Here is a 24,627-nt window from a genome sequence, read left to right on the forward strand (position 1 = left end):
ACAGTACACATAAAGGAAATTGTAATCGTGCCGATCCATTAAAATATCTTGCTGTTGCTAAATGTTGGTTAATTTCAACATAGAGGGCAGTAATTATACAAATGCAAAATGATAACTTTGCGGAAGTTGGTGGAAAGGCTTGACGTTTAAAAAGGAATAAGGTACACAAAAAGGCCTACAAAGGGCACGTATTTCATCATGGGGTCACGTTTGAAGTAAGTAAATATAGGCCTACGCCTAGCTAGGCCCCTAGGCCTATCTCTTATTCAAGTATGTAGTTAATTTTTCTGCACAACAATTACATTAAATCATGACGTTAACTTGACAAGTGTGTTTTGCTTGCATCTCATCCGTTGTGAATGTGTGTGTGTCACGTCTGTAGTTAGCCTAGGCTACTAGGTCTAGGCCTAGCCTGGTGTGTAGTGTAGGTTGTCAGACGATCGGGACCACGGAAAGAAAATGTCATCCCGATCGTCTTCAGCGTTTGGGCCCGATCGTCTCATATGTTAGGAACCATTTTGGTCCCGATCGTCGCATTCGTCACTGGGCCAGATCGTCTTGTTGTGTTCGATACGGTAAAATCGTTCGCGTTTTTATTTTGGTTCCGATAAAATCGGGTACTGGTATTCGGTATGTATGGAGCGTCGCTGATAGTGATACGCTTTTGCGGTTGTAATTGGTTCTAGGCCTAGTCAATATTTGTTAGGTATAAGGATAGTTATCAGACGATCGGGACCACGGACGATGGGGCCCAAGACGATGGGGCCCAGAAAATGTGGTCCTGATCGTCTTCAGCGTTGGGCCCGATCGTCTCATGCGTTGGCATGATCGTCTCATGTGTTAGGAACCATGTTGTTCCCGATCGTCTCATTCGCTGGGCCCGGTCGTCTTAGCGCAGGGCCCGATAGTCTTGCGTTCAATGGTAAAATCGATCGCGTTTTATTTTGGTTCCGATAAAAGTCAACATCTGGTATTCGGTATGGAGCTTCAATGATATGCTTTTGCGGTTGTATGGTTCTGGTCAATATTTGTTATGTATATGGGATGAATGTTTATTTAGGCCTAATGTAATAATGTTTGGTTTCAATTTATTTTACAGGTTGCAAGATGTTTGTGAATATGTGCTCTTTGAAAATCATTGTAAAAAATGTCGTTTCTGAAAAAAAATTAAATAGTTTATATTTTTAGTAATAATAAAATATTACCAATGGGGCGTTCTTTCTATGCCTACAATACAAGTGGAATACCAGAGTACATGTTTTATGGTAGGCCTATTAATATTATAAAATAATACTGTTGATTGAGGAAAGATGAATCTACCGTAGCATATTGACATTATGGATATAAGAATACGATTTTACCACAAGTGTACAGATGTTAATTACAAATCATTATGTATAAACCCATTGTTTAATGCCTACCACAAATAATTACCGATACATGCTCAAATGCTTAATGTATACATCAAGTTCATGTTTATTAGGTCAAAGGTCAATAACTTTACTTCCGGTCATTTTCTAACAAAATGTTGCATTACAATAAATATAAATATGTATGGTCTCAGCAATTTGAGACCATTTTAAAATTTCAATGACCAGCCGTTTTTTAGATAAAATGTAAGTCAAGGTCAAGGGTCATAGTGCAGAAAAATAGCATTTCCTATTACATTTCGTCAAAATGTTCCATTACAATGAATATAAATATATACGCTCCGAGTATTTTGATACCAATATCTTGTTGATAGACCAAATGGATACGGATTGGGCGCCATTTTGATCTTGGGGCTGTTACCATGGTTACGGAATCATAAAAATTTGTTACCTAGCATTTTTGGTATCCTAGCACCATATTAAAGAAGTGAAATCTCACTTTGGGCATTGAAATCCTACGGAAATACACGAGAATCCTGACTATAAAATGCATACATTGTATACGTTTTTAATGGCGGCCATCTTGGAATCCAATATGGCTGCCATGCTATTATTATAAATTGTACCATTGGACTGATTTATTATAATATTGTAAGATTTATCACACAAATTACGTTCGTACGTGGTTTAAAATAGGAGCTACTATCAGTTTTGAGTAAAAAATGGGGGCCATTTTGAAATCCAAGGTGGCGGCCAAAATAGGGTTGGGAAAAATTGGCCCCCATTTGCAATGAATTCTGCTAGTCCTAAGGATTTCAAAACTGCCAAGAACTCAATTTGAGCATTAAAATCTCACGGAATTACATTAGGTTCCCCACTAATAAGAGACACAGACTTTTTTTATTTGCTTTTTATTTTACTGCAATTATAATGACAGAGAACCTTATTGAAATACAAATTCAAACGGTTTCCACTTTTGGCAGGCAACTGTTACTGCTTTGATGTTTATTCTGTAACACGATACGTTTCATTTTAAGGGGAATCCTCGGATTGTATCACAGTAAACAAAATCACGTGCTGAAGAACAACAGGCGCACAGTACAGAAAATACTCGTCTCATCTCCTACCACCACATAAAATTATCCGACCATTGACATTCATTATATTAAAATGATTACATTTTAACAATGTTAACATTTAATTAGTATAATTATAATTATAAACAATCATATTTTTACAATAACTGTAATTTGGAAAAGCATATCCTCCCCTCACCTGTAATAAAGTAAATGAAATTTATAATTAGCATAAATTAATAAATACTCATCGTCTAAAAAAATAATAATCTACAGTACCCATACATAATATAAAACCGATCACAAAATGTATAATAATCACAAAAATTTACGCAATAGTTTAATACAATAAAAACCCAATCGATTTAAAAAACATCACAGATATGATTAAAAAAATTTCGCTATATTACCGTCACGGTCGTAAGCCTGATCTGTGTGAAAGAGTCCACGATATAACGTCTGCTTACGCAGCTCGAGACATTACAACAAACTAAGGTTAAATTTGGAAAATTTTCCTTGAGAAAGACTGTGGCAATTATTTTAGGCCTATTAGTATTAAATTATTATTATATTAGTATATTTGAATGGAAGAAATACGGCCAATAATATTATAAAGTAATGTTGGTCTAAAGATTATTTAACATGCTGTAACGTAAGGCTAGGCCCTAGTTAGTATAGTTCTAGTATAGCAGGAAACATCCTCCGGTGCGCACGCCTCTGTCTGGTGCTAGCTCATAAACTTTATTTGTAGGCCTAATAGATTTGTTTTTGTAGAATGGCCATCACGATAGGACAATTATTAGCACGGAGTGGTGTTAGGAAAAAATATAGGTTTATGCAGCGTAAATAAAAACCAATAAAACTAAACGACGGACACACAACAGCAGCAAACACATATAATGTGCACGCATGGCATGTTTCGTTGACGGTACCTGCCTTTTTTTTCTAAAAAAGTGCGACCTCTATTTTATGAAGACAGTAATCTTTAAATATTGCACCTTTCAATCTGTGGCCTTTCACACAGAAAATCGTAAAATTACCGTAATATTACCTTCTGTGAGAACGGGTCTAGACCGGCAATAACGCTGGCTTACTTATCGTGATATATGACTTATAGTTTCCGAAATATAAGCTATAAAAATCGCCGAAATTGATCATGTTTTTTGAGTAAAATATTTTGTATATTAAAATTGTAAAATTCAACTAGACATGAAACTCGTCACTTTGACGAGTTAGTTATCCGCACCACGACAAACGCCACGTGCACGTCATACGTTGGAATATTGCACACAGATAAAGATTATGGCATTATGACAAGAACTGAAGAATATGATATGCTGTTAGTGCTGAATTCTGTCAATTTTGTGGCATATAGTATATACATGCAAACAGTATAAGCTGTATACATATTGCATACAGTGTAGAATAGGTGAAATTACGGGACCCGCCATTTATTCCAATTTTTAACATGGCGACGGTATCAAAATGAAACACTTAGATAGCAATTTCAGAAAGGAAATTATCTCAGGAACAACATATTAACGTGTAGAAGAAATTTGAATACGTAAAATATAGATGCGCACCCTTTTAAATGTGATGAACTATTACGCAAAATATGAAAATACGACTTTTTTTATTCAACTGGCCATATGATGACGTCACAACATCCGATTGGCAAAATGTTTACATGAATTCGTATCTACAATCCAATAGCTTCCAGAAAACGTTTTAATCGTGATTATCACATTTTATTCTTACGAGCTATTACAGATTAAAATTTACTGTAAAGATGAAATTAATGACCCACGTAATTAAAATTTTTAGGCATGATGACGTCATAAAAATTAAAATATTTTTATCTCATGCTAAAGAAAGTTGATTGACCTACACAATATATAAATGTAGGAGAAAAAGGAATACAGATAAGCGTGATGCGCTCCATTGAATGTGATGAGCAATAACGAAAGAGACAAAAATCCTATATTTTACATTCGTGTGGCCATATGATGACGTCACAATGTTTTTTAGCCTTATTGATGCATGATCCGATATCTACAACTCATCAACTTCTAGATTTTGTAATAAAAATTAATGGTTAACGGTTTACTTTAGAAACTATGACTGTTTAAAAAAAGACATAATTTTGACGATTTTTTAAGCTTTTTCATAAAAAACGCGCACGAATTGTCTAATTCAACGTGTTCGTATGGCGTTATTTAAACTGGAAAAGGTCTAAATTGTTTTCAAAATTACTAGGAAAGGCTTGAAAAATATAATTCAAGAGAAAAAAATATGTTTTTAACGCTACGTGCGCACCGCGCGCGTAAAAATTGCGCGTCCGTGGGAATTTTTGACATGCTCAAAATGACAAGAAATGCGTAAAAAGTTGATTAGAAATTAATTTTGCGCATTTTGAAATTTTAAATGCGCGTGCGCGCGTAACTTCTTGTGAAACATGCCATTTTTAATCCGTAGAAAGTTTGCCCCTGATATGACTTAAATTTTGTCAAAGTGTCAATACTAAATGACTTTTGGTTTTTAATCTATGATCAATCATTGAAATTCATAAAATTGCGCGTAAGTCACGTTGCGCAACTATGACGTCATTCAAAAATAGGAGGTGCACAACTTCACGTAAATGCCCATATGTTGTCAAAGTTATGAAATGTTATGTTTACACATTTTAGAGGAACACGACTCACAAAAAGGAAGGAAGGAAAGAAGAATAATACAGAAAACTAGATTTGAACTCGTCACTTTGACGAGTTCGGGTTATCCGCGCAAACGCAACATGCACATACGTTTAAAATATATGAACGCCGAAAATTATTATGCCATCCTATGACATGAATTAAATATGTTTACAGTGCTGAATTGTACCTATTTTGTAGCATACAGCATATTACAGTATTTACAGAATACACTGTATATGTTATATACAGTGGTAGCATAGACGAAATTACGAGACCCATCTTTTAAAGCCAATTATTAACACGATGACGTCATCAAATTGACTTATAAAGATAACTATTTTAGAAGATAATTATCTAAATAATTACATTAATACAAATTTGAATAATTTTGGGCACGTGAAAGTGAGATGCGCTCTAGTTTAAACGCAATGAACTTTTACGCAAGAGATGAAAATACGACTTTTTTTATTCAACTGGCTATATGATGACGTCACAACATCTGATTTGAAAAATGTTTACATGAATTCGTATCTACAATCCACTAGCTTCCAGAAAACCTTTTAATTATGATTATCACTTTTTATTCTGACGAGCTATAACAGATTGAAATTTACTGTAAAGATGAAAATAGGTGACCCACGTTATTTACATTTTTAGACATGATGACGTCATAAAAATTAAAATATATTTAACTCATGCGAAAGATAGTTAATTGACCTAGACAATATTAAAATATCGGGTGAAATGGAATACGTATAAGCGAGATGCGCTCTATTTATTGTGATGAGCAATAACGAAACAGTAAAAAATCCTATATTTTACATTCGTGTGGCCATACGATGACGTCATAACATCCGAGAGGTAAAAATTCTGCATGAATTCATATCTACAATTTATCTTCTTGCATAATAAGTTAACAAAATTGGGGGTCACCTTTGATCCTGAAGAGCTATAATAGATTCAAAATAGGCATATATTTGACAATATTTTGTAACTTTTTCAACTAAAACGCGCGCAAATGTTATAAATCAACGTGTTCGTATGACGTCATTTTAATTTGAAATGATGTCAATCTTTTTTTAAATGACTAGGAAAGTCTGGAAAATCACAATTCAAGAGAAAAAACATGATTTTCATACTCCGTGCGCATCTTACGCGCAAAATTTTTCGCGCGCGCGGGAATTTTTGACATGCTCAAAATGTCATGATCAGCGCAGAAAGTTGATTAGAAATTAATTTTGCGCATTTTGAAACTTTAAATGCGCGTGCGCGCGTAACTTCTTGTAAAACATGCCATTTTTAATCCATAGAAAGTTTGCCTTTGATATGACTTAAATATTCACCAAATGTCAATACAAAATGACTTTTATTTTTTATCCTATGATCAATCATTGAAATTCATAAAATCGCGCGTAAGTCACGTTGCGCAACTCTGACGTCATTCAAAATATGGAGGTGCACAACTTCAGGTAAATGTCCATATAATGACAAAGTTATACAAAAGATATATTCACAAGCAATAGGGGATATGCGACGCACAAAAATCCGGGAAAGAAAGAAGAATAACAAAGAAGATGAAAAAAAAGATATTTACAATCACATGGGTTATCCTGCAACTAAGTTGCGGATAACCAAAAAATATTGATCTCATACAATAACAAGGAGTTATCCGCTTGGTATACCAAGCGGATAACTAATAAAATATGATATTAAATGATTAGTAAATAAAAAATATTTATTTAACCTCATTGGAAGAATGTCAATATTTTATTAGTCCTGAGAGACAACGTGACTTCACATGCTACATGCGATAAAAGTATTATGGAGTGCACTGAATCTTTAACTTGAAAGATTAAAAACAATAAATTATTAAATATTACATTAAACTACTCTCCTTTGTTGTGTTGTTATGGCGGTTCAAACCAACAAAATTGTAGTATGTAATTATTATTATTATTATTTATTTTTATAACACAATAAACCTAAAGACCATGGACTTATGTACTACATACACGTAGTACTTACTGTAATCGCTACGCGAAATGTCGTAAAAGAAGCACTGTGCGTTTCATCACCGTGTAATTGTTTATTATCTTTCAAAGAAAACATCAGAAAATTTACAGCTCATCAATGGATGCAAACTGGGGTTTTTTACTCCGAGAGATTTAATTTAATGTACACGTATTACCAGTTTGTGGTCCATGGGCTTTTGTATTTTTATTGTATTATGATGTATAAAAGAGCTTTGTATCTGTTGTACATTTGATTACGAAATAAAGAATAAAAATGAATGAATGAATGAATGATACTAATAGTCTTAATATTGGGCCCGATAGCCAAGTGTATTGTTTGTAAATCTGTTCCATTATTTATAGTTTATAATTGAGTTCTCGGCAAACAATGTTTATAATAATATTAATGGTAGTCATTAGGTGCGATTAAAAAAGATATGTTCTTGCTGTCAACCTAGGCCAGTATTATAATAATTCACTGTCAAATAATGAAAACATTATTTTGGCTGTCTAAGGGCCTGTTTCTGCTGAAAAAATCTAAAATAACCGATTTTTTCTAAGTACCACAAACCACAGAAATGATCGCGTTGCAACTGAAAATGTTCTCCGACGTTTATCGGTTATCTGGTAATCGCTTTTTAAAAATCACGTCATCCATACCCACAGCGCAGTTCAAGTTATGGAAGGCTGATGAGAGTTGGTTTGTTTACATCCTATCGCTGCCTAAAACTCTCACATGTAGGATTAAAAATTGAACTCGTAAAGCTATATTATTTGTAAAATAAACATCTAGTAAACTAGGCCTACTACCGTACCACATACAACAGAATAATGATATATTAATAAGGGCACGTCGGCGAGAAAAGTTCGTTTTGCCGTTCGGCGTTGGTTCTACTGTAGGGCCCAGCTAGGCTATATATTTCTACCGAAACAACAGGCCTAAAAAAGGCATGCAAAACATCGTTAGTCTGGACTGTTAGAATGTAACGGTGTACTTGTAACGCAGAATCTTGGAGTCTCTTGGTATAATTCTCCCCCACAAAATAATAAAAATCAAATGTTTAACATTTTATTGTTATTCGGTCGGTCCACATCGCTGATCGTCGTCGATCGCGCAAATAAACAGCATGCTTTGTGAATGAGGGTTGCCATACTCTAGAGGTCAAAGTGGGGTCAATAATCGCTATTTGTAAACACACACACACAAACATACAGGGGTGAAAATATAACCTCCTTGGTAATAATAAATCAACGCCTGGTTCCAGAAGACGTCACAATCAGTCCTTAAAAACCTAGTAATGTATAACTGTGTTTCAAATTCTTTCATCGTTTAAATATTGTGATTTAATTCTTGGGTTTTTAAAAAATTTGGTTGGCCTAGAAAGAATAAATATTAATAAAATATGTAATCAAATTAAGAAAAAAAACCGCTGTAGCATACACTACGAAGGTGTCTTATTGATGTTCAGATTACATTGTTCATTAGAGGAATGCGCCGCATGCGCAATGACAAATGCACATACAACAATGCGGTACGTTTATAATAAATTATTACATAATATAAAGGCATATATAACAATTTCACACTCATGTCGACATGGAGCTGTGTATACTAAAATATGGCGCATGTATATAAACCAAGATCAGTTGTCTTCAAATCACTCATTTTTTGTAAGACTTTCAACTATATACAACTCCGATATTTTACTGCTATTTAAACCAAGGACCATGCAGCCAAAGATAGGACCATATTTGTTTAATGGATTTGATGACTACCTGGACTTTTTCCAACGAAGGGGTCTTTATCCAACTGCCAAGGATTGCTCGTACTGTCATGTACCAATGTACATGTCTACTCGTAACTGTAAGTGTTCTCATCATTATTATCATTACATTTAAAAAGCGTTATTTAAATATTTATGTGCAATTATTTAGTCATTTTATGTACCATTATTCTGTTACTTATCGATAGAAGTTTTTCTTATCTATTGTATACTTATGTCTTTATTATTACCTGCATTTTATGTGCAATTATTCAGTAATTGTATGTACCATTTATTCAGTTACTCATCGATGTTAAATCCAAAATGTAAAAGTATTTACGTGTTTGTTTTTCATTCATATTAGGTTCTGATGGATTAGTTTGGCGCTGTCATCGTTGCCGCCGAAAAATTGTAATGAGGACGGGTACCTTTCTTGCTGAACAAAAGATAGCAATGGATGATTGGTTAAACCTTGTATACTACTAGGCAACAGAAACTTCTGTTAAACATGTAAGTAAACGTCTTCAAAAATGTTTGCCACTATCAGCCTGCAATTAAGTTACCGATTTGATGTTGTTGTCAAATTATGCTTCTGTCCACAAACACATAGTCAACATAGTCTAAAACAAGTGTACCTACATTAATATTTCATTCTCCTTCCCCCGTGGTACAGCCAGATCGTCTCCTCCTACTTTTAATGTTTTATTTCTTATATTTTCGTTATAGAATGGACGTGGACGTGCACCAGAACGAGAAATGTGGGTATTTGGTCTAGGTGACAACAACCAATCCAGCTTGAGGATACCTTCAGTTTGTAGAAAATAGATCAGCGGCTACACTTCTGCCGATCATCGAAGATAAGATCCGACCAGGCACCATCATCCATTCGGATATGCCTACAGACAATTTGCTACTATTCCTGGTATTGCCAAACACCGCACGGTTAATCATTCCAGACATTTCGTGAATCCATTCGACGGAACACTCACGCAAAACGTAAAATCACATTGGAATCTAGTGAAATCCAAACTCAAGGCAACGAAGGGTGTAAAGAGAGAATGGTTGAGTGAGTACCTAGACGAGTTCATGTGGAGGGAAGAGTTTGGCAAAAATTGACTTGAAGGATTTGAAAACATAAGCGACCACATTTCAGAAATTTATCCACAAGCTCAGTAACTTAAACTTGTTGCTTTTGGCTCGAATTTTCGACTTAAAGTGAATAACTTTAATATGGCCAATTTAAATTTAGAATATTTTTACCTTCATTTTTTTGCGTTTCAAGGGACAATACATCTTTAAGACAAGAAATGACCGGGTTTAATGTTTTAAAGTTATATATATATATATATATATAAATCAATGATGTTGCGTAGCACTGTGTAAATTATATATAAATCATACTGTAAATTATAGAAACAGTTTATAGAAACGCGATTATGAGATCATGTTCCGAATATGAGCACTGTTTCTATAATTTACAGTATGATTTATATATATATATATATATATATATATGCATTATTTTTTCAAAACGACAAAAATTGCAGGTCTAGTGTCTTTAACCTTAGTAATGATTTAATAATAATGTAAGTTAAGTAATTAATTAATTGTAAAAAATAATGATGTATTTTAATAAAGTAATAGATCAAAATTGTTATATTGTGTTTGAATTGAATTTCTAAATAAAGGTACATTGTCAATTAAGTTTGTTGTTATGTTTATATCGAAATCTGTAAATAAAACAAGTAAACAAGAAATATTTCTTACAAAAAACAACAACCTACTGTAGGCCTATTTTATCATTGTGTGACAGGTCGCTATTCCAATAGTTTTTGTTAATACTGTACTGATTTTATTATTTAGATAGATTTAGATATACAGTACAAGGCCTAGGCCCGGCAAAAGTTATTAAAATATGTTGCAGAACACCAGTTTTATTTCATTAGGATCATTTTATTCTATTGATGATGCTAAAATAATTAAACTTATATTATATGTATAGGCCTAAAACATTTGCATTGTTGTTGATGGATTTGGTTTGGATCAATCTCAGAACAGGATCAGGATTAAAGACAAATATGGGGCAGTAGGCCGGGAACCAGTCAACTGAAAGGAGAGAGCCCTCAATATCATTCCTATTGATGTACACATAATATGCTACATTACGCGAGTTTACATATTATTCAGATAACAAATATTGAGTTTTATATTGTTTTAACCATACGTAATTACACTGGCATTAAAGATATAACATAACATTCAAATGTAGGCCTAGGCCATAATGAGCCATATTTCGCTGATTTCTCATCGCGGGAAAATTCCCCACCAGACATCGATCGATCGAGGAGTAGGCTAGAGGCTTAGCGTGCATACCGGAACATTTTCGTCAGTTTAGGGTTGGTCTGCCCTTATGAAATATACTTTTGTAAAGTTTCATTAAAAAATGAATTTTGTTCAGAATTTATGATCAACCATAAAATTTCATAACTTACTGTCCGGACACACGTAGAGGCTGAATCCGTATTTTATTGTCAAGTCATGTGTTTTGTTTAGATTTGCCTTCATTTTTTTCAAATAAATAAACTGATAAAAGATTTAACTGAAGTAATTGAGAACTTTTGATGGTACGTTAATAAGTAGTTATTTTAAAATGTTTGTAATACTCTACTAACTTCACTTTACTGTTGTTTTACTATCTAAATTACAATCAATAATCATTGCCAACTACTTCATTTCCAATTACAGTTTAATTTCAATTCATTTCTAGGGAAAACCCCAAGCATATATTTGAATGCTTTTTTGAGGTAGCAGCTCCCAAGGATCAAGATTCAAGTAAGTTATTTTCTTTTTTTTTGTTAAATATATAAAAATATGCTACCACAAATTTCTTGTCAGCAATTGCTGGTTGACTGATTACAAGTTATTGTTGACTAGCTATTGCTCGTCCAATATACTCTAGTAGCTAGATCAACTTTCGTATGCACTATGAGGTCCATAGAATTTGACTTCAGAAATTGGTTTAGGATGGTCAAACAATCATTTTTGGCTTGGTTACACATTTTGAAAATGTGGCGAAAGGTCAAAGGTCAGGGTGAAAGGTAAACACCAGGTCCTTAGATCTGGAGAACCACTGGTCACAGCAATGTAATTTTGGTCTTAAATTGATCAGAAGGTATATATTTATATTCAGTCTTATTGGACATTTTAGTAAAAAATGACCGGAAATGCCATTTCTGACCTTTGACCCACAACCCAGCGCATGTATGTATCTCCGTAACTAATGGTCGTAGACACTTAAATTAGGTCATAAATTGTCCGCAATGTACATTTTGTTATTTGTTGCACATTTTGAAAAATGTTACAAAAGGTGAAAGGGTCAGGGTCAAGGGTTATATGAACAAACACAAATAGGTACTTGTATCCCACATACTAGGGCTTCAGAGACGATCAGACCGGCTCCTCCTCCCCATTGGCACTGGGGGAAGCGGTGAATCCAAAACCAGTCCTTTGATATGCTCTTAATTTTTGGAAAGTGAGAGTACGTAACAGGTATCATCTTTCGTATGCGAAATAGATTATCATTAAATGATTGGTTCTTACTCTAATTAAGATTATAATCGCGAATGCAATGCATTGTGATATCCACGCAGTAATCCTGTGGGGAAAAAAAGAATGTCCAGAATAAAACCAGTGTAGGTTTTATATCTTTGTTATCATATTTTTCAACGGGCTCTGACGCGTCTTGTAATTTAAGTCGCGCTTTGTCACATTCGCTGTACACAATAATACGACATGAGGTTGTTAAAAATAGGATATAAAAGTCTAATTTTCTCGTAAAATCCCAGGTTTTGCAAGACGCAAAATCAAGAAATGTTATTACCAATATACATAAGTGTAAGTTTATTAGATGTACTCTTTATGATTTGTAATGGTTTTTTTTTAATCCCTTCAAAATGTATTTCATAATTCTTGTCTTTGTCTTGATTTGTAGGGGTAAGCATGTTTGGTTTGTCTTTAAGAAAAACAACATGTTTTCTGGTGGTGTAATTAGACAGAAGCAAATATTGCAACTTCATCCTCGTTGTTTGTATATCCTTTTACACCCATTAAAAGGAAATTACATAAAATGAACAATTAAAAATCCAAAAATGGACTAATATTCTGTTTTGACACGGATGTCACTAGCTTTTTTTGAGTTCTATCTAGTTGTGGTTGGAATGTAGTGGACTGTCCTATTTTAATAATTTTATGCAAACATTTCTTCGAAGAAAATATTCTCCAAGATTTAGAGTGAACAGGCCTGGTGTGGTATTTTAAGAATACAAGATATAGTTTCTGTTAAATACTATAATGAATGACATTTTTTTACAGAGCCAGAGATAGTTTCAATGTTTCCTTCAAGTTTTGATGATGAAGGTAGCAAGAAGGAGTTACCACGATTCTGTTTCCCATGTCATACAAGGTTGGTTGCTCAATATCTAATTTACTTTTAATGTTACTATTTTAAAGGTTCTAGACTATGTTTTTAGTCGCATGGACGCGACTCTATAGTTCACTATGTCGGTCTGTCTGTCGGTCTGTCTGTCGGTCCGGTATCATAATTCAACTATGCAACTAGCACGCGACTTAATGGCTGTTGGCCTTGTTACATTATAAATTTGATTTTCTTGTTTGGCTGCGGGTAAATTTACAGACTACACACACAATGTTAATTATTTAATTACCATTAATTTGACAGTGTAGGGATTTAATAAATACCGTAATTATTTGAATAAACGTCTCAGGGCATTTATTGTTCAGGAGGGTTTTTAGAGGGACGTTTATTCGGAGGAACCATTTATTCGGAGGAGGCGTTTATTCAGAGAAGGAGTAATATGGTAACATGTATAATCAAATAAATACCCCCTAGATAAGATCAAATACACAATTAATATCAAGAAGTGATAAAATACTGTAAAAATTGTATCAAAATGCTTGGTAAATAGAAATGTGTATTATATGCATGTCCATGGCGTTTATTTGAGGTGTGTTTATTCCAAATGATGTTCTATAGGGGGCGTTTATTCGAGGGAGGAACTTATTAAAAGCTGGGCGTTTATTCAAACAAATAGGTAAGCATTTTGACTAAAACAGTGGTAGAGGCACATGTTTAATATGTTCTTAAATAGTGTACATGGACTCTACCAATGTATTTTAATCTCTACCATTCCAAGTTACTATCGTTTTAAACGGATACATTACAAAATATTAGATGGTTTATATCGAACAAAGGATTCGCCGAAGAATTATACACGTTGAATAAAAATTTACCTAAGAAATTTTGTAAGCTATTTCAAACTTGTTTTAGCGATCAATCTACCACGAAATGATCAGCATACTTTAATCGATGATGCGGAAGAAGTTGAATTTTTCTGCGATGAGAGACTGGATCGTGGGTAGAGCGTCAGCTGTATTAATGCCTTCATTTTCGCTCGGTGGAAATTAAATTTTTTGATTTAATTGCGTATGGACAAAATATAAAGCTCAGTTTTTTCATTCGAAATAATTTGTATCTCACGTAATATAGGCATAGCAAATAATTATTATTATCAATATTGTCGGAATCTTTTTTTGTTTTTTTTTTAACAAAAGTTGCGGATAACCCTTGTGAGTGTAAAAATCTTTTTATTTCAGAAAGATCCTGGTGCCACCGCTGGTAGTCATTCTATATACCATTCAACACTACTTTCTGCTTTATATTCCATCTTACCTTTTATGTCTTCTAGCTTTACTCCTGCAGGACAATTGTTCACATTTGTGTTGACAGATATTGACAGTAAACAACGTTTTGGATTCTGTCGTCATCCACCAGGAGCAAAAACTTGCCTCTGTATACTAAGGTAAAAAATTGTTTTTTGCTGTGAACCTGTTAAACATAGAAACCCATAAAATTACTGTAATATCATCTGTGTGAATCTTCAAGTTCTAGACCGGTAATGCCTGCTTTACCAAATTTGTTGTGAAAAGTGTATCACAATTAAATACATAGTGTAACACCAAATTAAGAGAAATTGCCAAATTAGGTTTGCATGGTTTGTATCACACAAGGCTATGTCACCTAATTTTGCAGCACGTTCTGACCAGTTAATAATATTAAAATGCTTGATTCCAAATAAACACAAAGTGCAAATTAAAACACCAGAATAATCTAATCATGATATAAAATCAAACCATTAAAAGTACAGTAATATAAGTAAAACTCCAGTTTAATGTTACAAAAACGAATGTACTTTTGATGAAAAATATAGAAAACTTGACCTGTATGATGGGAAGTCAGAAATTTTCTTTTAGCAGCTAGAAAAGAAGACTATTTGTCCAAAGGTTATAGAATAGAATATAAAACAGACAAAAAAGGATTTATTTTTAAAAAAATTGGGGAAGAAATTAAAATAAATTTACATTTAACAAAATAACTTGTACCCACGGGAACTATTCAACTATACTCTACTAATATCTTACAGTAGAAACATATTTGGATGAAAAACAGGTCCACATTAGTTAAATGAAAATTCTAATCAAGCTGTTCTATTGGTATAAATGTTATGTATTTAAAAATACATAACATTAATTACCAATAGAACATAAATAAACAGTAATGGAACCTAATTTTGCAATAAATTCATGTGTGTAATGTCATCTTTTGTTCTTGGTCATCTCATAAAATATTGTAGTTTAATACTAGCTTTTCTTTATATAAACAGTATTTTAACAAAACTAGATTTGAACTCGTCACAGTGACAAGTTAGGCTATCGTGCAATGCATTGTAACATGCATAAAGAACAAAAATCAAGTGCAAAAACTGTCTTTCTAAGCTGCGTACTAGCTGCGAGCGCAACATGAACATTTTTGAAAAATGTGAATTTGGTTATAAATTGATTTTGAGCATTTTAACTTTCAAAGTGCACATACGCCAAAAAATAACCAATCTTAAAAATGTTGCTGATGATACAGGAAAATGACCCTTGAAATGAAGCATAGTAGACTGGTGGAAGCTCAAAAATAGCCTTTGTTGAGTCAAACAAATTGCAAAAGTTTGTTGAAATATGTTCAAAATATATAAGAGAATGATATATCCAAAATCTACCCTAATCTGCCCAGTATAAGTGGTTTTGATATTTTGCAATTTTTTTTTGTATGGGAGATTTGTTACCTACTTGCTCCTTTGTAATTAAATTGTGGTCTAGCAGTATTGTCAAGAATACAATTCGGCACTATTTACAGCCATTGATTTTGTTATACACGGAGTATTCCTTTACTTTGAAATATCTGTAAGCTACAAAATGAAAGCAATACTGGATATGAGTTTCAGAGATATGCGACGCACAAAATGAGAAAAAAAAATGAAATAGGCTACTAACCGAATTAATTTTGCAATTGTGCCTAATTTGCTGCCTTTTAGATGGTAAATCAAGTTTGATACCTACTTTGGTAGTAGTACCTAATTTGGCGTCACGTGAGAGATGCATCCCTCATCAATGTGGTGTTTTTAATTGTTTTTGTTTTAGCTCTACTGTCATTTATAAAAGGATACAGGCCCTGTTCCGACCCATGGCATTATACCGTTTTAGCATACGACGCTAAAAGAATGTGTGTCTGAACAGTTGGGGATTAGCGTACAAAGGGTCGTACAACGCTTGTAGCGTATTAGAGGAAAACTGTTGATAGTACCGTTTTAGCGTACGACGCTACTGTAATTTAACGTTGTATCCAATCAGAACGTTTCCTGTTATGACGTGAAACAAGGTTTGACCTAGGCTGACATCCTGTATCATCAATGTGTGAGATGGATTTCAACAACAAAAAAGGCCAGAATAAATAAGGCCTAACAAATACAACTGTTTAAAAAAACTAGGCTACAAACTACATTTTTTTCAACTGATTGCCATTATTTTTTCAAGCAACTGGACTGTATTTAAACAAAGGGACTACAATCCCGTCCCCTTTTAGGCCTAGCTAGAGCCAGTCATGCATTAATTCAAGCTAAAAACTAGCGTGGGATATCAGACATTTTGGATACCAGGTTAGATATATATAAGAAATTACCAACATTACCCCAATAATTAGCTTATTTGGTTTATACATTGATGATAGACTAGTTAGTTGTACTAATAACTAATCATTAAGCAAATAAAATAATTTTATCTATAAATAATCTCAAATACATATAAACAAATATTTGTGTTTATTTCGATTTATGTAGTAAATTAATCATGATTATGTATTATTTATACTGTTGACCTATTGTATCTCTATACTATCCAATTGTTTTTTAGTTTTATTTACTATATATAAGTTGTTTTTTTTTAACATTTTGTAAGTAATGTGTATTTACTACTGACCTATTGTATCTGTATATTGATTTGCTCCTTATACAATTTGTTTATTCAAGTGTACAATTACTACTGTACAATTACTACTGTACATTGTATAAGGTTTTTTTTTTTTTTTTGTTCAATGCAAGTTAAATAATGTAAATCATCATTTACCTTTTATATGTTGCTGTTGTTTATATTTGTATGGACGCACCACCGAAAGGTGTGTGCCACTGATTTCTAAAGTGAGTACCAATAAAATACTAAATACTAAATCAAGTCACTCATTCTTAATCTTAATATATACAAGGCAGACTAGACGGGACAAGTTTAATACTGAATACCCCCTAACTCCTAACAAATTCAGTAAACAAGGGGAGCTGTGTCTTTTTTACTAGCAAGTTAAGGTTATTTTCAACCGACTAATCACAATCAATTCCCCCTCCATGTGGTTAACACAACCTCTATACAATACAATCTTCATCAGGAGGCCTGCTTTATTTTCGTAACAACACAGCCTGGGGAAAATGTTTACTACAAAATAAAAAACAGGAACTTGGCTGTACTATATTTAAAAAAAATAAATGCTGAGGTATGTTTTATTTATGGCAAATTTTGTCCTAATTTTGTAGAGCTGAGATCTAGGTCCTGTCCTATAGAGTTATGCGGTGCTGATGTCACGACGGTAGGTGGCGCTGCGTGGACAGTAGGTGGCGCTGCATGGTTGCTAGCCAGGTTCAACCTGCCAGAGTGACTCCTAGTTCACCAATGGTTTGGAATAGGCTTATTGAAGTAGTCATTTTAAAACTTAATAATTTTCAATAAAAACAAACTAAAATTTCAAAAGATCACTAAATATTTGTTTTTAATAATCTATTTATTCTTCAGCTACAGTTTAAGTTAAAAAAAATCAAGCTAAGATACATAATTTGATAGAAACACAAGTCTATAATGGTTATCAACATATAGCGTTGAACGAATTTTTGGTTGCGCTAGCAACCACGCAGCGCCATCTACCGTTGTGACGTCACACTGCAGAACTCTTTACAGTAGAAATAATGATGAAAACACGTGGGTAACAGCACATGAATATGCAACTAGAAACAACCTGAATAATCGTACGCTATGGACACCTCATTTTTTTTCTCTGTGGTTTGTAATGTGACCTTGCTAGCATGGGTCTGAACATAGAGACTATTATTTTTTCACATCACAATTACTAGGACTGTTTCACACCAGAAATATGTTCTATATTTATATTGAAGTACTTATATATTTAGTGAACCATCATCTACAAGACGTACGTACTTATTTTATATTTTTGATGAACCATTATCTACAAGTTCAAGTTATTTAAGATGACCTAATGTAGACAGGAATAAACCCATTATCAACCTAATAATAAATATTACATTGTACTGCATTACAGTAGAATCCTTATCTTATACCCACAGGATCTGATTCATATGGTCTCTAATCAGATCACATCTATTTCCTTTATTCAAGCTGAATTCCCGTACATTTTTAAAACTTAGACTTATGCCGGTCCTACTGTTGTAATGCATACTTTTTAGTTATTCGCACCTTAGCCGATAACTCCTTGTGATTGTATGAGATCATCATCAACTTTTTTCTTTTGGTTATCCGCAACTTTTGTTGCTTTTTCTGAAATTCTTTATGACTATCAACCTTTTTTTAAATGAAAATGGACACACGTATGCTTCATGTCAAGGGTCATCTGCCTTTCTAATCAACTTTTTACACATTTCAGGACATTTTACGCATAAAAACATAAAAAAAAAAAACATTGCACACGCTTTTGCACACTTCGTCTGTACGCAGCTTAGAAAGCATTTTTGTACTTGATTATTGTTCTTTATACTTTTTATGATACATTTCTTTCATTTTTGATGAATTATGACTGTAAATGACACACATGCACGTCAAACTTAAAAAATCATGCTCTTGAAAATGGATAATTTTATGCAAATTTGTGTAAAATTATGCCTAGGCCAAAAAAAAAAAATTATTGTGTTGGCCACGTTTTGGAAAATCCCAAAAATGGGTAGGTCGGTAGGAAAATTTTGTTGCCAGCAAAAAAATAAACAATTTACACAAATGATACAAAACGACTTTTAAACACTTTTCATAGCACCCTAGGCTCACGCTAGCTATAATATTGTTTCAACAAAAGTTTAAAAAAGGTTTAATAAATAAACGTAGGCCTAGCTTTTTTAGGCATCTGGGCCTAAAGAGCTGCTACTGTAGGCCTAACTAACTACCATTTTTAAAGCCAAAACAATCAAGATCGAAATAAACTATTTCCATGTTATATGCTACATTACGCGAGTTAACATATTATATCAGATGAAAAATATTGAGTTTTATATTGTTTTATCCATACGTAATTACACTGGCATTAAAGATATAACATTAAAATGTAGGCCGTTATGAGCCATATTTCGCCTAGGCCTATTTCTTATCGCAGGAAAATTCCCCACCAGACCAAAGACATCGATCGATTGAGGAGTAGGCCTGGGCCTAGGCTAGAGGCATCGTGTGCATGCCGGAACGGGTGGATTATCGCTATATAAATTTATTACCTAATTAATTAAGATACTGTATTCTTTTTTTTTTTTTTACTGATATAATGTACGTAACGGCTAATTAAGATTAGCCTAAGTGTTGTATTATTATTATTATTTGTATTTGTATGTTTACTTGTATAATGTAAAGAGGGACTACAGCGACAGGCCCATCGGGCCTTTTGTAGTCTCTCGACTATATATATTATATGCTAACCATTGTTAATGTTATGCTAAAATATGGTCAATAAATGTTTCTTGAATTGAAATAAATAATAACAAGTTTGAACAAAAGAGCTTTACGACAACTTTAGATAACACAATCATTTTTTTGTTTGGCCCTATTTTGAATCTACTACTTTTTCTGCCTTAATATGTGGTTATACTTTGTATGGGCAAGTATAACAAAAGCACACTCTGATAAAAGTACTTTGACAAATTATTAAAATAAATGTGTATCACGAATAAAATTCGAAACTACTGCCATTGATTTGTTATACACTATCCCTTCACTTTAAAATATATGTAGGCTAAAAAATTTAAGCAATAGTGGATATGGAACTTTAGACTTTACTTTTGACTGTTCAGACTTTACGAAAATAAAATATGCTAAAGAAAAATTGTGCTGTGTGAATTAGATGTGCGCGCAAACACATAACGAATAAGTAAGTAAGTAAGTATAAAATGTCAAACTATATTATTTTTGGTGTTTTTCGTGGTGTATTAATTATTTGATACATTATTGAATGAAAAAGACATTGCCACGGAAACACGAATTGTTAAGTTTATTAGGTGATCATTTAGAATAAAATGATCACCTATTGTTATTGTACAAAATATTATTATTATTCTTCTTTCTGTACACTTTTTGTTTAACAATTATCTCAAAAAGTTGAATAACAATGATCACAAAAATTTCACAATGTCTTTCAAATACTTTAACTTAGCCATAATAAGCTTTTCAGCGTGATCACTCATCCGTGACGTCACGTATACGCCATTTTGTGAAATCACATTATCAATCATATGTCCATAATTCATTATCACATATTTATGAAATCCACTACACGTAAATTTCAGGTTAAGGTAAAAAATATTAACAAATAAAAACTTGCGCATCTCAAGGTCATGCACGTGAAATCGCGCGCAAAGATTTTAAAAAGCTTAAAATTAAGTTTTGATCAATTTAGAGCATGAATTAGGCCATTTGCGTGTTTCAAAAAATTACTGCGCAAAAACACGTTTTTGCGTACGCGATTCTTAGAAGGCGTAAAAAATGAAATTTGATGTATAAATCACATTCTACTCACAATTCTTAGTACATTCACCGATCTTGAGTCCATTCCGACTTAAAATAACGGTATACGAGCACGTTAAAAAAGACAAAATGCGCACATTAATTTCACAAAAGTTCTGAAAATGGTGAAAAATATGTCTTTTTTAAAATGAAAATAACTCTTCAGAATGCACGATGACCCCTAAGTTTTTTAACTTATTCAGGAAGCTATTGAGTTGTAGATATGAATTCATGTACACATTTGATGTACAAAATATTGTGACGTCATCAAATGGCCACTTGAATTTAAAAATTAGGATTTTTTATCTTTTTGTGTAGATTATCACATTCAACAGAGCGTATCTCGGTTATTTGTGCTCGAATTTTGCACAAATTTCAGTATGTGCTTGCTTAATTATTTATCTTTCTATGAGTGGTCAGCGTTTTCATTTTAATGACGTCATCACGCATAAAACCTTGAATAACCTAGGTCGTGTAATTTCACCTACACCATACATTTGAATATCTTACAGCTCTTCAGAATTAAATGTGACCTTGAAAATTATAAATTATTATGAAAGCTGATGAAATGTAGATATGAATTCATATAAAAATTAAGCCAATCAAATGTTGTGATGTTTTCATATAGCCAGTTGAAGTTAAAAAGTAGTTTTTAAATTTCTTTTGTCAAAGTTATACAAATTTCAAAGAGCGCGCATTGCGCTTCTACGTATCAAATTCTCTTCCAATTCTTATATTTATTTGCTCAATTCATTATCTTTCGAAATTGTCATCTTCGAGTTTATTTTGATAATTCCATCATACCAAAAAATTAGAACATGATATGTGTCCCGTAATTTCACCTATGCTACACTGTATATAGATATACAGTATATACTGTACATATTGTATATGGCATATAATAGGCACAACTCAACACTATAAACATATAATAGGATGGAATACATCATCATTTTCTGATCGTATGTTAACGTACATGCATGTTTAAAAAAAATAATTTCAGTAATTAATTAATCAATTAATGCCAATAAAATGATAAAAATGATCACCTATAATTCGTCAAAGTGACGAATTAAATTCTAGTTCATTTTATTTTTATTTCACTGGTTTTGATGTTTTGCAATTTTTTTTTTTGTATGGGAGATTTGTTTACCTACTTACTACTTTTGTAATTAAATTGTGGTCTACCAGTAACCCGTGCTCCGCACGGTTTGTCTAAGTATATGTGCCCTGACAAATTATTTTTTTTAAAAACAAACAAATTGTCAAGAATACAATTCAGAACTATTTACAGCCATTGATTTTGTTATACACGGAGTAATTCCTTTACTTTGAAATATCTGTAAGCTACAAAATGAAAGCAATACTGGATATGGGACTTTGTGCTATGTGAATATTAATGAGAGGGACATGCACATTGAAGTCAATTAATCAGTTGGCAGATTAAAACATTTTAATGATAAATATGAATTGTTAAGTTATCAATTAAGATGTGAAGTATTGGAATAATAATAATACTTACGGACTCTGAAATCAACACAAAAAGTAGTTGAAATTAGATGATGTGCTCAGACACAAACTTTTACATTTTTGGTATATTTTTGGTGAGGTTTCGTATCTTTTTTGCTAGTTTTGTAATTACATTGTGGTCTAGTTTTGATTTTTAGCTTTAAGCGGTTATACTCAATAATTACATCTGTCGCAGATTCGAACTCGAACATACTAAGCATTGATATCAATGGCCATAGCATTTTACTCACTAAGCCAAACCGTGATTTACAGAAATGTTCAAAGAATAGGTGTAATTAATTAAAACTTCAACGACGCGATCATTCGATACGGTTGACTAAAGACTGTTTTTTGGCGGCCTGGCATGGTATTTGTACCAAAATGCAAAAAATTTAGTAGCATTAATATATAGATTTTATAACTCCTCAGGATCAACGGTGACCCCAATTTTTAAAACTTAATATGTTATTTTAAGCAGATATGTTGCTGAATATTTACCTCTTGGATGTTATGACGTCATCATATGGCCATCTGAATTTTAAAAATTGGATTTTTATCTCTTTCGACACAGTTTGTCACATTCAATAGCGTGCATATCGCATAAATGTTATCAATTTTCTTCCAAGTTCAATAATGTTATTACTCAAAACATTCTCCTTCAGACAAATGAACTTTTTTATTTGAAAAGGTCATCATTTTCAAACAGTTAAACGTGAGTAGTGTAAAATAAAAAACTAAACCGTTTATAATGCCAATACCGTCAACTGTTGACGAAAAACGGTTTTGATCGATGCTATGCTGTTTGTACAATCGTTGTAGTGCAGCCTACTGTAGACTAAGCCTAATAAATAGCATGTGCATGTTATGATTTGACGAGTTCAAATCTATTTAGTTATCCGCGATTACATGCATTTAAATATTGTATAAATTTGTTGCGTTTTGCGCACGCACATGTGCGCACAGCTCGTACATAGCATTGAAAAATGGTTTTTGCAATTGATTTTTCATACCTTCTGTAGTAGATTTCATTCATTTTGATGAACTTTAATTGCAAAATAAAGACGCACGTGCACGTTAAAAATAATCGTGTGCTAAAGAATAGGTAATTTAATGCAAATTTGTGCAAAAATATACCTATTGTTAATCAGTTATAGCTCTTCAGGATGGCAGGTTACCCCCATTTTTTTTAATGTATTATGGAAGCTGATGAGTTGTAGATATCAATTCATGTACAATTTATACCTACAGGATGTTCTGATGTCACCATATGGCCACTTGAATTTTTAAAATAGATTTTTTTTCTCTTTTGTACTAGTTAAATCCCATTTAATAAAGCGCATCGCACTAATGCGTTCCCTATTTTCTCATAGATTTTAATATGTTCTTGCTAAATCAATTCTATTTCACATGCGTTAAAAAAATTTAAGTTTTTATTACGTCATCATATTAACAAATTATAATAACATGAGTTACCTAGTTTCATCTGTACAGTATATTTTAATCTGTTATACTTATAGCTCATCGAAATGAAAAGTGACCCACGTGATTAAAACTTATTATGGAAGCTGTTGAATTGTAGATATGAATTCATATACAAACTTTGTCTATCTGATGTCATGATGTCATCATATGGCCAGTTGAATTCAAAAAGTCACATTTTCATCTCTTTCATAAAAGTTCATCGCGTTTAAAAGAGAGCGCATCTCACTTTTACGTACCCAAAATTCTTCAAATTTTGATTATTGTAATTATTTAGATAATCTTCTTCGATCTTCTTAAATAGTTATCTTTATATGTCAATTTGATGACGTCATCGTGTTAATAACTGGATTTAAAAAATGGGTCTTGTAATTTCATCTATGCTACACTGTATATAACATATACAGTGTATTCTGTAAATACTGTAATATGCTGTATGACACAAAATAGGTACAATTCAGCACTGTAAACATTATTCAATTCATGTCATA

General features: G+C 32.8%; 1 protein-coding gene across 2 annotated transcripts in view; it reads left to right on the forward strand.

Moving 5' to 3' along the window:
• The first annotated feature begins 125 nt into the window (after positions 1 to 125).
• Positions 126 to 24,627, forward strand: part of LOC144838025 (DENN domain-containing protein 1B-like) — a 71,250-nt gene continuing 46,748 nt past the window's right edge. For both annotated transcript variants that reach the window (XM_078693369.1, XM_078693370.1), the window contains exons 1-4: positions 126 to 215; positions 11,682 to 11,746; positions 13,286 to 13,376; positions 14,680 to 14,793. In XM_078693369.1, coding sequence (XP_078549495.1) covers positions 199 to 215; positions 11,682 to 11,746; positions 13,286 to 13,376; positions 14,680 to 14,793 — 287 coding nt within the window. In that variant the 5' untranslated portion in view covers positions 126 to 198. The remainder of the gene's footprint in view (positions 216 to 11,681; positions 11,747 to 13,285; positions 13,377 to 14,679; positions 14,794 to 24,627) is intronic.

Source organism: Antedon bifida, chromosome 3 (genome assembly GCF_963402885.1).
Source record: "Antedon bifida chromosome 3, ecAntBifi1.1, whole genome shotgun sequence".
Lineage (NCBI taxonomy): Eukaryota > Metazoa > Echinodermata > Crinoidea > Comatulida > Antedonidae > Antedon > Antedon bifida.